Consider the following 13137-nt stretch of genomic DNA (forward strand, 5'->3'; position numbering starts at 1 on the left):
GGATGGAAAATTAAACAAAATCAGCACATAGTTACACTACCAGCTGTTCTAAAATGGTTTGGTTGTACTCCTGTTGAACCTACAAGACACACTTCTCCTCTGTCCTTTGCATCCTTGTAAAGCCCTGCAATCCTGGATTAACACCTGTATTCTTCTGCAGTTGCTCTGGCTCAGGTCAGACATTATTGTCCTGTGGTTTGCTCCCTGACAACCCAGTGACACATAAGGACTTGAGAGCAGGTCTTTGCTGATACAACCCAGTGCTCCAGCACTCAGGCACAGCACACTCCATTTCAGCTAGAATCTGTCCCTGGCTGCAGCTACTCATTCAGCACATGGGCAGCTGGCATGACACACAGTTTCTGATCTGGAACAAAACCGATGCAAAGTAATCCTAAGAGATGCCCAGGTGCCACTTGTGTCTTTTTGAAGGCTGAAATACTACAGCACAGCTTGGAGGAACAATTCCAGAGATTCCTACCATATGGAGGAAAATTAAAGGTTTCTGTCACCTACTCTGCCCCTGGCCTTAGTCAGATGCAGATTCTCTCACCATGCTGCTGTAGCCTCTGCCACCTCAGCTTGCCCACTGCCTGATGGCCTTTCTGGGGCAAGAATATCTTTTCCAGGACAGGTTTGGGACCACTGAAGCAACTGGCAAAGCCTTGTAGCTGGGGACCAAGCAAGCTTCACATCTAACACCTAAGAGCAAGAAGGAGAGAAAGGAGCACCGGAGCTTTGGTGGGCCCATGTCCTCTTCCCCTAACCAGCTGTTGGTGGCACAGGTTGCAAAGGGCTTGGGAAACACCCCTGCCTGCCTCAGTGGGGAACTGCAGCAGTCAGATCTGCCAGGGTGATGCTGCTGGACCCACAGGACAGCACAGAAGAAGCAGGCAACATCAGCAATGCTGTTATTTCCATCAGCAGGAGACAGCAGGAACTGCAGCGCTTCAGCATCGGGACTGAGGCTTCAGAGAAGGCATAGCAGAGAGTGAGACGATGGGGATGGGGTGCAGCTCCTGGATGAGGAAATAGGAGCCAGACAAATATCTGCTGCACTGCAGGACACCTTTAATGACACTTTCACGTGCTGGTTGCCAGTGCTACTGCCAGCACACTGCAACAGCAGCTGGCTGACTCATGGTGCAGGCTGTGATGCCTTGAGGAACGGTCCTGCTGTTGGCAGTGTGCTGCTCAGGCCTTTTTCCCCATCAGAGGCACTTGGTTGTGGGCAGGGATGGTGCTGAAGAGGTGTTTCCTGGTTCTGGCCCCTCAGGGCAGCGCTCCGTGCTTCCGTCCCACCTGGGTGAAGGCTTCCACGCAGCGGTCGATGTCCTCGTCGCTGTGCACGGCCGAGATCTGCACCCGGATGCGCGCCTTGCCCTTGGGCACCACAGGGTAGCTGAAGCCAATCACGTAAATGCCTGGGGAGGAAGCGCAGGCAGAGTCAGAGCTGGCTGGGATGGAGGTAGGCTGAGGTGCACGGGGTGACAGAAAGGCTCCCCTCCCAATGACCACTGCCAGCCGTCAGGGCTTTCAAGTGCCATCTGCTCCCAAGCATGGAAATGAGGCTAAGGGCCAGCAATGGGGATGGAGTCCAGCATAGAGCATTAATGTAAATCCCCTTCCTAACAGAGAAAAAAGGTGCAGCCAGCAATATCTGGGGGAGACCATGAGGACATTTGCAGCTGGAAGGTGGAGGAGTACTGGATTTCACGCAGAAACATCCTCTGAAGGAGGGCACCACCACCAACAGCCCCTTTCCTCAGGGAATGTGTCTGCATACTGAGCTCCCTCCCCAGATCACCTCTGTTGAGCATGTCCTCTGCCATCACTGAGGCCAGCCGAGCATCCCCCAGCATGACTGGACAGATGGGGTGGTCTTTCCCCGAGATGGTGAAGCCAGCCGCCGTCATCTTACTTCTGAACCTGGTGAAGGGAACAACAGGATGAGTAAAAATCTCAACAACCCTGTCCTTGGAGACCCCTGCCTTTCTTTCCCCTGGGAGCCCTGCCCACTGAGAACTGGGTAAGGTTTGCTCCACTCTTCATCTTCTGTGCAGGGAAGAGATCTCTCCTCTTGGAGTGACCACCTACTGTGTCCTGCTCAGCAAAATGGGACTTAAGAGCCTTGAGTGGACAACGTGCCCCAGCTCACAGAGCATCCAGATGTGACACATCTACCTGACACAGGCAGGCACATCCTGCAGCTTTCCCTGAGCCCTGATTTGCCAACCGTCTTCACAGTAATCACTGGGAAAGGAGGGGTGAATAAATCACAGACAGCTCACGCCTAACAAAGCTGCCCCTGCTCCCACCCCCACATGGCCCCCTCACCGTTGGGTTTTGGCAGCCATAGACTGTGCAATGGCATTGCTCTCCATGAGCAGGTCCAGGGCCTTGGATGCACAGCCCACCACGGCAGGGGGCAGGCTGTTGGAGAACAGGTACGGGCGGGAGCGCTGGCGGAGCAGATCGATGAGGGGTTTGGGACCTGTTGTGTACCCACCTGCAGACAGAGGAGAGAGAAATGGACAAGGCACCCCAGGGTGACCTGTTTAGAGTGAGGCTTCTTGATAAAGCCAACCTGACACCTATAGCAGGAATTTAGGTACAAACCAGATCTAAACACCACAGCTGATGCTTTTGACCAAGAGCTTCCACCTTGACACCAAAGGCAAATGCATGCAAAAGATGAAAGTGTAAGGGGCACATGGCAGGATCTCCCTTAATCCTGCAGCAACATCACAAACCAAGCCTTATGCCACCAGTGGAAAAGGATAACGTGCATTTGTTACTCTATCATTAGGCAGAGGAAGGAAATGTAAGACTGATGCTGTAGAGCTCTTTAGGGCATGCAGGATGTTGGACAAGAAAATGTCTTCACCTGCAGCTCCTCCAAGAGCTTTTCCCAGGGTAGAATTGATGATGGTGACTTTGTCCATCACTCCCAGGAGCTCATCAGTACCCCTGGAGGAAAAGAAACATCACATTATCAGCTATGCCAGCACGCACCAGGGAAGCTGCTGGATACCTCAAGGAAAACAAAGCACTGCCAGCCAGGTCTCTGGCATCCCTCGTTCTAGACAAGGAGGAACAGCCCCTTGAATAGTTCAACCCAAGTGTTGACCTTCCTCTCCTGCAGAAAGCCTAAGCTGGGACCTCATCAAGTAAGAGCATGGGTTCTTCATCCCTTAGAGATGGGAAAGTGCTCAAACTTCCCACACAGAAGTTTAATAATCCAAGCAAAGCACCTGCCAGGAGAGGTGGTGCCCAGATGAGATGGTCACACCATCTGTTACACACTGAGAAGCAGCTGTCACTTGGGGATAGATCACTGCTGAAGGATCTCCTTTCAGTCCAAAGGTGAGGTGCAAAGCCTTCAAGGAGTCCCCACACAAAAACATGCTGGCCATCAGCACCTTGGTCCTTGCTTCAGAACTAGTCAGGGTAGGAGGAAGAACCAGGGCAGTCACTCACCGCCCGTTGGGTCCCAGGAACCCCGTGGCGTGGCACTCATCGATGAAGACCAGGGCATCGTACTTGTGGGCCAGCTGGCAGATCTCCCTCAGCGGCGCGATGTCACCGTCCATGGAGAAGGCTCCGTCAGTGGCCACCAGCCGCAGCCGATGCTTCTGTTGGAGGGAAAAAGGCATCCCCAGGAGTGAAGATGTCACCCTGAGGAGAGGGGCTGGCAAAGGGACATGCTCGCACTCCTGTTTGGAGAGGATGTACCTAACTGAGATGGAGGGGACTGACATCACAACCAGCTGCTTTGCCACCTTGCCCATCCATGCCTGTTGGCAAAAACAATGCCTATGGCATGGGAAAGGGCAGAGCTCACCACCAGGACTGGCTGCTGCACAGGCAGCACAGCTAAACAAGTGTCCTGGTGCTGGGGTGGAAGCAGAACTCCATACCTGAGCTTCCTTCAGCTTGGCCTCCAGGTCCTGCATGTCCATGTGCTTGTAGCGGTACTTGTTGGCCTTGCACAGGCGGATCCCATCGATGATGGAAGCATGGTTCAGCTCATCTGACAGCACTGCATCCTCTGGGGTCAGCAGGGCCTGGCCGAGCCAAACAGAAAGGATCATCCTTTGCTCTGGATGTCACCACACTGACATCTCCCAGCCTTCCTCAGTACAGAGAACAAGGCTGTGATTGATTCCAGTGGCCACGTCCCTCCTGACACTGCTAGACTTTATATTTCCCCCCTAGTCACCTTATCCATATTTCTTTATGCCAGGCTCTTGCTTGTGGCTTCTGAGCTCAAAATCTCCCTCCCCCTTTCCTAACATGTGAGATCACCCCTGCCCCTCATCTACACTTTCATGGGGAGTACAGACCTCATCAGAAATGGGAGCCCTCCCCAAGAGCTGGAGCAGGCTGGAGCCAGCAGAGGGGAGGGTGGTTAAATGCCTCTGCATGGCTTCCCTGGTGCAAGGGCCCCGAGGCAGGCTCCTCACAACCAGCCACTGCCATCCTTTCTGGTGCACAGAGCTCACAGCAGAGCCTCTGGAGGCATGGCAGCCACATTGCTGTCACCTCCCTCCTCCATGCACAACACAAGGGAAGCCTCATGAACCTCAAAGATACCAGCATTGGCATCAAAGCAGCTGGCATAGAGAATGGCATCTTCCCGCTGGTGGAAACGTGCAATCTTCTCCTCCAGGTCCTTGTGTATGCTCTAAAGAGAAGAGAGGAGCAGGAGTCAACAGCGGGCCAGCACAAGTTCTTGCTTGCCCACTGCTGTTAAATGCTGACTTGAAAGGGGAGGACACAGACAGGTTTTATCCAGAAAAGGTGTGTGTGCGTGGGAGAAGATAATTGTGTTCAGCAAATGCAGCCCTAAAGTATAATTATGGGTTTGGATGCCAAAGCTCAGCAGGGAGACTCCAAACTCCCCATGCACAAGGGAGAAGCTCTGCTTGTTCTTTGCGCTTAACCACGCAGCACTCAAAAAAGGCTCCAGCAGGGATAAACTGGGCTGATGGAGCCCCTTCAAATCAGGTTCACTGTAATTTTGACCCGAAAGAGAGAGAAAAAGACATTTATTTTCTGAATTCAGAGGGATGTTCAGTTTCTTTGCTCTCAGGTGTTGTAATGGTTTAAATTGGCGTATTTCCAGATGCTTGGCTAGTGGGGATTTGGCAGGGTCCTTTTCTGACGGGGCCATGTGTAAGTTAGCGCTGCGCACGCGTGCCGAGAGGGGAGTCTACGTGGACACCCTGCGAAAGGCCCGCGGGGCAGGGGAAGGGATGCTGCCCGCTACCTGGGTACCGCAGATAAAGCGGACGGAGCTGAGCCCGGCGCCGAACTTCTCCAGGGCTTCCACAGCGGCACGGATCACCTCGGGATGGCTGGAGAGCCCCAGGTAGTTATTGGCGCAGAAGTTGATGATCCCTGCGGGAGCAGAAGAGAAAGCAAGGGCATGGCACCGAGGGAAGGGACCGGGAGCCTCCTCCTCCCCTCCGCGCCCCCCGCACGCACCGGCGCCGCCGCCCGCCAGGCGGAGGTGGGGACCCTGCCGGGAGGCGATGACGCGCTCGCTCTTCCAGGTGCCGGCGCCGCGGATCTCCTCCAGCTCGCTCTCCAGCCGCCGCCGCAGCTGCGCCGCCGCCGCTCCCGACGCGGCCCGGGGGGCCGGGGCCGGGGCCCCGGCCCCGCGCAGCGCGCGCAGCGCCCGCACCGCCGCCGCCCGCCACATCCCGGCGCTCCGCCCCGCACGCCCAGGGGCGGACCCCGCGCCCCACCGCCGCTAATTAACCACGGGTTAATTACTGACCAATGCCCATTGGCCGCCGGGGCACCGCCCCCCGCGGGCGGGGCGAGCGCCGCCCGTGCTGCAGCGGCTCGGAGCGCTTGGGCGCCTTCTCTAGGAGGCGTTCGGCGTCTTCTTTGGAGAAGAGGATCTGTCCCAAGGGGTTTAGGCACCGCAGAGTCAGATATGTGATGCCCGGAGTCTGAGGGATTTTGGGAGAACGCCATCCGTGAGATTTAGGAACTGTAATGGGGTCGCATACTAGGGTCTGAGGGATTTCCTACCAACCGGGCATCACGGACTTCAAGGATCAACAAGCCCAGGAGCATTAGGTGCCTCTGCCTAGGGATTTGGGGTCCTCAGCACAGCTGACTTGGATCCTTGCAGATAGGTGGTTTGTGTGTGCCCACCACTGGGGATAATGAGCCACGGGTCTGTGGTATGCGGGTGTATCCAGTTGAGGTGACCAACAATCCATTGGACAGTAAGGTTTAGGATTTACCAGGTGAAAATTAGAATACCCAGACCCAAGGGATTTGAGCACCTCTGGCCAAATGTGTTTGCCAACTATAGGCTCAATGGCTTTAGACACAAAGGGTCATAGAATGATAGAATGGTTTGGGTTCAAAGGCACCTTAAAAATCATCTAGTTCCAAGCTTGTGCCGTGGGCTGGGACACCTTCACTAGACCAAGGTGGTCAGAGCCCTATCAAAACTCAGCCTGAGTATTTTTAGGGATAGGGTATCCACAACTTCTCCTTTCTGTCTGGATTAGGTATCTCCTCCCTCTACTACAGCTGACTGGGGAATTCTGTGGCCAGACCACTCATTCCAGGGGTCTAAGGTACCAGGCTCTTGAAAAGTGTTCAGGGTCTTCAGTCTAGGTGTTCTGGTAGCCTTTGATCCAAGGGTCTTAGGAGCAAGAGCCCACAGGGATTAGGTGCATCCAGGCCAACGATTTCAGTATCCTGAAGTACTGAATCCTTAATGGCGAAAGGACTCAGGCACCATTTGCCCAGGTGATTTAGGAAGAACAGGCTGAAGGATTTGGGAGCCATCAGGAGAGGGTGAAGACCCTGGGCTTATGAGAGTTAGGCACAGCAAGTCCAAGGGCCCTGGGCACCCAGAGCCCCAGGGATTTCCTGGTCCAGGTGGTTTGGGATCCTGATGATCAACAAGTCTATCTGTCTCTAGCCAAGAGGGATTAGGCAGCCCCTGCCTGAGCCTCGCTGCGCAGCGAGGCCAGCCCACAGGCTCCCTGCCAGCCCTGGCTGTCAGGATCACCAGCCCAGCTCAGGGAGGGGCTCTGGCAGGGGACAGGCAGGCCCTGGAGTCGTGCCAGCCCCCACTGGGCACAAAGCCAGAGCCCTCGGGCCACAGCAGGGCTGAGCCCAGCAGCTCTGCCTCACCCTGCCCTGGCTGCCCACCACATCCCACCTGCAGAGCTGTCCACTGCCTCAGGGTGCTCCTCCATGGGGAGCAAAGATGGTTATGGCTGTGTTTGTCCTTGCTCCCCACGGTGATCCCACTTCCCACTTCATGGATACCTTCAACTCCTTGAAAGCCAATGTGGACAGACTCTGTCCCCGCTCCATTTCCTCTGTCCCATCCCTGCCCCAAAAGTCCCTGCCACCACCCAGCTGTGCTGAGCAGCTCCACAGGCTGGCAGGCAGCCCGGTTATCTCCAGCGCCAGCTTGACCTCATACCCAGCAGCCCAACATTCCTCACCTCATCCCCACGGTGGGGAGCTGCAGCACTGGATGAGGGAACAGAGACCCCTCTTCCTCCTCCGGGGAAGGCCAGGGCTTTCGTAGCCATTTTTTCTGGCTTCCCCACCCGTGTCTTCACCCTGCCCCAACAAACACATAACCCCCCAGGAGCTGGGGCAGGACCAGGAATTGAAATCCTGCACAACCCCAACAGGCACACAGAGTCACCATCACTCCCAACGCACAAGAAGCAGTCCAGCGTTAATAAAACCAACAGACACACACAAGAAATTTCTGAGATAGCAGAATAAAAACCCAGACCAGTAACACTTTAAAATTGCTTTTTTTCATTCATCAACTGCCTTGTTTCAGCTATTTTAATTAATGAATAGAGCAATTCTTTATAAAATGCAGGAGAAAGGCAACAGCTATTTACAGAACCAATGGGGAGAGTACCGAAACGCCTCCAGACTTCTCACTTCTTCTTGGGCGACTTGCGGGCACCGGACTTGGCTCTGGACTTCGACCGCCTTGCCTTCTTGGGCTTGGACGTCTTCAGGGACTTGGCCTTAACAGTCTTTGGCTTCTTGGCTTTCTTCGGGCTCCTTGACTTCTTCCTGGCCTTCCTGGCGCCAGACTTGGGCTTCTTGGCCGGGGACCTGGCTTTCCTGGACCTAGCCGGCTTCCGGGGCGAAGTGGATCTCCTGGCTGTCTTCTTCCTCTTCCTGGAAGGAGACCTCTTCCTGGAAGGAGACCTCTTCCTGGAAGGAGACCTCTTCCTGGACGGAGACCTCTTCCGCTTGGCTAGGCGGAAAGAGCCGGAGGCACCAACTCCTTTGGTCTGCTTGAGGACTCCGGTGGCCAGCAGGCGCCGAATGGCCAGCCTGATCTGGACGTCGGCGTTCTGGCCCACCTTGTAGTTGCTCTTCACGTACTTCTGGATGGACTGCCGGGACGCGCCGCCGCGGCTCTTGTCGGCCCGGATGGCCGCCTTGATCATGTCCGAGTACGCAGGGTGGGCTGCTGGCCTCCGGGCTGAGCGAGCCCGCTTGGGCTTGGTGGCCGGAGCCGGTGGCAGTGGGATCGGGCTGTCGCTCATGGCGAGTGCTTCGTCCCGCGATGCCCCGCTACGCCCGCACGGCCTGGGACCCCCGCCCCTTGGCGGGGAGAGGCTGGAAGGGAGCGGTGGGTGCGCGAAGCCGCAGCAGAGCCGGTGCCGCTCTGCCCCCGCCGGTGCCCCCGCCGGTGCCTCTGCGGCCGCGCCCGCCGCGGGCTCCCTTTAAAGCCGCGGTGCGGACCGCGGGGAGGACTGCCCCGCGCGCGCCGCCCGTGTCCCCGCGTGTCCCCTGCCACGCCCTGACCCGAGCCACCGCAGGGACAGTGCGGGGACACGGTGCAGTAAACATCAGTATTTGGGGGAATACGTGGTGGGGACCAGGAGGGACAACGGTGGGATCAGCGGGGGACAGAGATGAACAAGGACTTGTAAGGGACATTTAGTGGGGCACTCAGGTACAAGGTGCATTTGGAAGGATATCGTGTAGGGACATAGAAGCACACTGGGGGGACATTGGGGACACTGGTATGTCAGGGATATTCAGAGCAACATCAAGAGATGCAGAGGGACACTTAGGGTAGACACAGGGACATTTAGGGGCAACACAAGGGATGTGCTGGAAAAATATCAGGAGACAAGGAAATACACTATGGAACATATTAAGGGAGCAAGAAGGGACACTAGAGAAGACACTGGACATAGCACCAAGGAGAAAACAGGGAGCACTGGGCACAAGTCAGCTCAGCAGCAATACCCCATGGCCAAGTGCCACTACTCCCTCTTTTGCCCCTTTTCTCTCCACCAGGTGCTTTAGGAACACCAGCTCAGCCCTTGCATGTGGATGGTGAGGGGTCACAAATAACAGGCTGTCTCCTTGTTTTGGAAGACCCACACAACTCCTAGTGTGGGGACAGAGCAGGGACATAGTGGCAATCAGCCAGACATCCTTTCCCCGCTGGGTGAGCGGTCGGCTGTTCCTGGGAGATTAAATATAGCCACTATCTTCATCTTGCCTGTAGGATTTAGATGATGTTTTCCCCTTATTTTTTAAAAACATGCGGGTGCAGCCACCTGGTGCCCACCAACATGCCATGCTGGGCTCAGAGTTGAGCCAAACCTCCCAGTGCTTCAGTTTAGCATTAAAATACACAGTGAACACCTCTCAACAGCCTCTGAGTGCCTTGGGTGTCCAGGTCCATGGAAACCACCACCACACTTCCACAGAAGTGTGCATCAATAAAACATCAATACATATATATATATATATATATATATATATACACAAATATAAATACAGAAATTCAAATAATAGAAATAGTAGAAATTAAGATAATAGAAATAGAACTATAGAATCATAGGATTGTTTGGGTTGGAAGGGACCTTAAAGATCATCCAGTTCCAATTTCCCTGCCATGGGCGAGGACACCTTCCACTAGACCAAGTTGCTCAGAGCCCCATCAAAGCTGGCCTTAAACATTTTCAAGCATCCACAACTTCTCTGGGCAACCTGTTGCAGTGCCTCATCACACTCACAGTAAAGAATTTCTTCCTAATATCTAATCTAAACTTGCCCTCTTTCAGTTTAGAGCCATTCTCCCTTGTCCCATCACTACATTTAAACAGAAATAGGAATCTTTGATGTGAAGACCTAGCCTGGCAGAAGACACTCAGGCCCCTGATGCTTTCCCACAGATGGAAGGACCAAGTGCATCTCCTTGAGCCTTCCTCCCTGATGGAGTTTCTTCACATGCTCTATTCCATGTGGGGAGTGGGAAAGGTTCTCAGCACCTGCAACCTTTTTGATTTAATTAGGAGCAAACTGCTCCTAATTGTGGAGAGGAATAACCACCCTCCTGCCTCCCTTGGGGTTTGTTTGTGTTTAGGATGCAATAAATAAATGGCTTTCCATCCCATATGGAGCGCAGAAGCTCTGGTGGCCTCTGTGCAAAACTTTGACCGTCCGAGGGACCTCTCATTTTTCCTATCTGGGAATGAGCTGTGGGCGCTGGCTGCTGCACGTAGGCAAACCCAGGCACACAGATAAGGCACATCTGCTTTTATTTGCATCCAAGTTTGCAACCGTCGCGCGTGGCTCGCCCGCGCCAGGATCTGAGGGGATACCAGGAGGCTTAGGGAGGGTTAGGAACTGGCCCCAGGGTTGGCACAGCACCACGGGCTGCCTGCAGAGCCTCCAGCCCTAAAAGCCAGGCAGCAATTATCAATCCAGTGCAGGGATGGGGAGGGACAGGGCAGATGCTTTACCTAACTTTGGCACCTTAGGGGTCTAATCTCACTGGCTCACCTGGGCAGCTCCTGCTGCTGATCCGGGCTGCTCGTCCTCCTCCAGCGGGTGCCGCTGCTGGCAAACAAACATGCTCTCCCCTGTGCAGGGAGCTTCTGGCTCTTTAGTACTCTCTAGATCCCTATTTTCAGTCAGTCAAACTAAGGGGAAGATCCCGTGCCCCCAGGCAACTCGCTGGAGGGAAGGCACACAGGGGGTCACAGCTCATCAGGCTGCTGCTGGCTTTGCACACGGGGGTAACCTGGTCAAGGCAAACCCCCAAGCACCCCAGCTGATACTGGAATGCACCCCTTGAACTTGGCACTGTTTTGACAATGCATCTTTAACACGAACTGGTTGGGACTGAGAGGATGAGAGGGTTCTCCAGCCCCTGGCAGGATGTCAGGCCTGGAGGTTGAAGGCAGATGCCAAGCAATGCAAGCCCTGATGCCTCTGGGAAGTGGGTACAGTGCTTTTGGCACCCCACTGCAGGCAGCACAGGGGACTCATCCAGAAGGAAGAGTTTTTCCCATAGGCACACATGCCACCAAGGCCATCTTGGGCTCATGCCTGTATTTTTGGCCACAGGAACCTTCCACCATGACCAGGATGGGGTGGGTTACCCCCTGCATCCTCTTTTCTCCTCAGGGGTTGCTACCCAACCACTCCAAACTTCCCAAGCCTTCCCTTTCTGGCATTATTCTGCAAAAATTGGGAAATCCCACATCTCCAACAAATCCCAGAGGACAGAGCCTGGCAGAAGAATCCTCTCTGTAATCCTGTTTACCTTCTCCTCCCTGCCTGCACTGAGTTCAACCAGACCTCATGGGGATTTACACATTTCCAGCTGCAGATTTCGTCTTAAATGGTCAAACCATGTCCACTGTGGCTGTGCTACAGATCCATGGGGTAATAGCCCCTGCCTTGTAGGGGCAGGGCAGCTGTTCATAGGCTTTTGGGAGCACCAGGGCTTCTGGCAATTAATGTCAGAGATAACATTTCATTTTACCCAGTTTCCATTTCAGAGAGACTCTAAATCCCCAGCAGTGGAACTTGGTCTTGGTGGTAGTCAGATCCAAGTGATTCTGTGCTTTTTTAAGAGCATAACGGGGAAACTAGCCGAAGTTCCAGCTGTGCCCATAAGAGTTTCAGCTCTGAGCCCCCGGTGTGCAATGCAGTGTGGCCAGCCCAGCATGAAGCCACTCAGCCTGGCCATTGCTAGGGGCAGAGCGGGCTTGAAGGACACAAATAAATGGCAAAGGGGCATCACCCCTGCCTGCTGGACTGATTACTGTTTTAAAAGATCTATGGGCTGTTTTTTAAGGCCAAGCTCCTTATGTGAGCTGGGGTGCTGGCTCTCATGCCACCACGGTGCTGCACAGCTGTGGGTTTCCCTGTGCTCGAGGCTGGGATGTTCCTCACAGCCACAGCCCGGCTGCAGGCGAGCGGAAGGGGCACAGCCATCGCTTTGGGATGTGTTTGGGCTCTGTCAGCCATCATGCCTGTCACCCACGGGCATGTTGGTCATCTCCTCTCCTGGCCACTCTTCCCGTGCCAGGTCCCTGCTGCCAGGAGATAAGGCTGTGGAGACGCCGGGTGAGCGTATCGCCCCGACGCAGGCGACACAGGCTCTGCCCGATTAGCGCCATGCCAATTTCGGAGGCGCGTCCCCATGGCCCCGGGATGAGGGGCTGGCTCTGCCCTGCTGGGGCTGATCTGCAGCCACAGAGCCTCAAGGAGGGGCAGCTCCAGCACATGTCAGGGGCACGCACATTTCGCCCGTGCTTGCGCCACGCGCTTATCGGGCTGAGCAGCCCTCGTCTGAAAGGCAGAAAAAAACAACACAACACCCCAACAAACCAACCCAAACACAAGATACCAAACTCTTCGGGGAAGAGAGGGGTCAGCAGGCTGCTGAGCACTGTGCAAAGAGCAGTGTGCAGTTCACCCCTTGCTTACCCTCTGCTTGCCCCCAGTCCCCACTTTTGGGAGTTTCCTCCCCCAGGAGTAGGTACAACTACACAGACTGTTGTTTGAGTGGCTATTTTTTCTAAAAAACACACTGTGTCCTGAACCCTTTTTTCTCCTCCTCTTTTGGCTCCTATAAATCTCCATGGCAAGACCAAGCTCTGCAGCCTGAAAACAGCTGCCCTGAGCTGTTCGTTCACCTCTTGCCATCCCATGGACAAATCCCCTAAATGCTCGCCCCTTTCCAAACTCGATGACAATGGCCATGTCCTGCTGGGAGGCAGAGGGAAAAGCCTGGACCGTGGGCAGCACAGGGACAGAAGGGTTTCTAGGCCAGAGACAGGAAGCCAAAAACCATCA

The 13137-nt window shown here is 54.9% G+C and overlaps 2 protein-coding genes across 2 annotated transcripts; both read right to left on the reverse strand.

Annotated features, from left to right (window-relative positions):
* Positions 1-1054: 1054 nt before the first annotated feature.
* Positions 1055-5707, reverse strand: GCAT (glycine C-acetyltransferase). Its single transcript, XM_054275225.1, has 9 exons — positions 5491-5707; positions 5273-5403; positions 4586-4687; positions 3921-4067; positions 3481-3635; positions 2888-2970; positions 2338-2509; positions 1808-1929; positions 1055-1424 (listed from the first exon to the last, which is right to left on the reverse strand). Exons 1-9 carry the CDS (start codon positions 5705-5707, stop codon positions 1273-1275), a joined length of 1281 nt encoding a protein of 426 aa, XP_054131200.1. The 3' UTR covers positions 1055-1272.
* Positions 5708-7795: 2088 nt separating this feature from the next.
* Positions 7796-8709, reverse strand: LOC128937887 (histone H5). The gene has a single exon (XM_054277757.1). The coding sequence runs from the start codon at positions 8568-8570 to the stop codon at positions 7947-7949; it is 624 nt and encodes a 207-aa protein (XP_054133732.1). The 5' UTR covers positions 8571-8709; the 3' UTR covers positions 7796-7946.
* Positions 8710-13137: the final 4428 nt, after the last annotated feature.

The sequence above is a fragment of the Melozone crissalis genome, unplaced genomic scaffold (assembly GCF_028551555.1).
Source record: "Melozone crissalis strain CALT ecotype California unplaced genomic scaffold, PUWL_Pcris_2 ptg000004l_1, whole genome shotgun sequence".
Lineage (NCBI taxonomy): Eukaryota > Metazoa > Chordata > Aves > Passeriformes > Passerellidae > Melozone > Melozone crissalis.

Excerpts from the sequence above, each read along its gene's own strand:
- GCAT (XM_054275225.1), bottom strand. The coding sequence starts at position 5,707 with ATGTGGCGGGCGGCGGCGGTGCGGGCGCTGCGCGCGCTGCGCGGGGCC. Across the intron at positions 4,068-4,585 it reads CCAATGCTGGTATCTTTGAG|GCCCTGCTGACCCCAGAGGA; the intron begins GTTCATGAGGCT and ends TGGCTCGGCCAG. Across the intron at positions 1,425-1,807 it reads AGAGGACATGCTCAACAGAG|GCATTTACGTGATTGGCTTC; the intron begins GTGATCTGGGGA and ends CTTCCTCCCCAG.
- LOC128937887 (XM_054277757.1), bottom strand. The coding sequence starts at position 8,570 with ATGAGCGACAGCCCGATCCCACTGCCACCGGCTCCGGCCACCAAGCCC.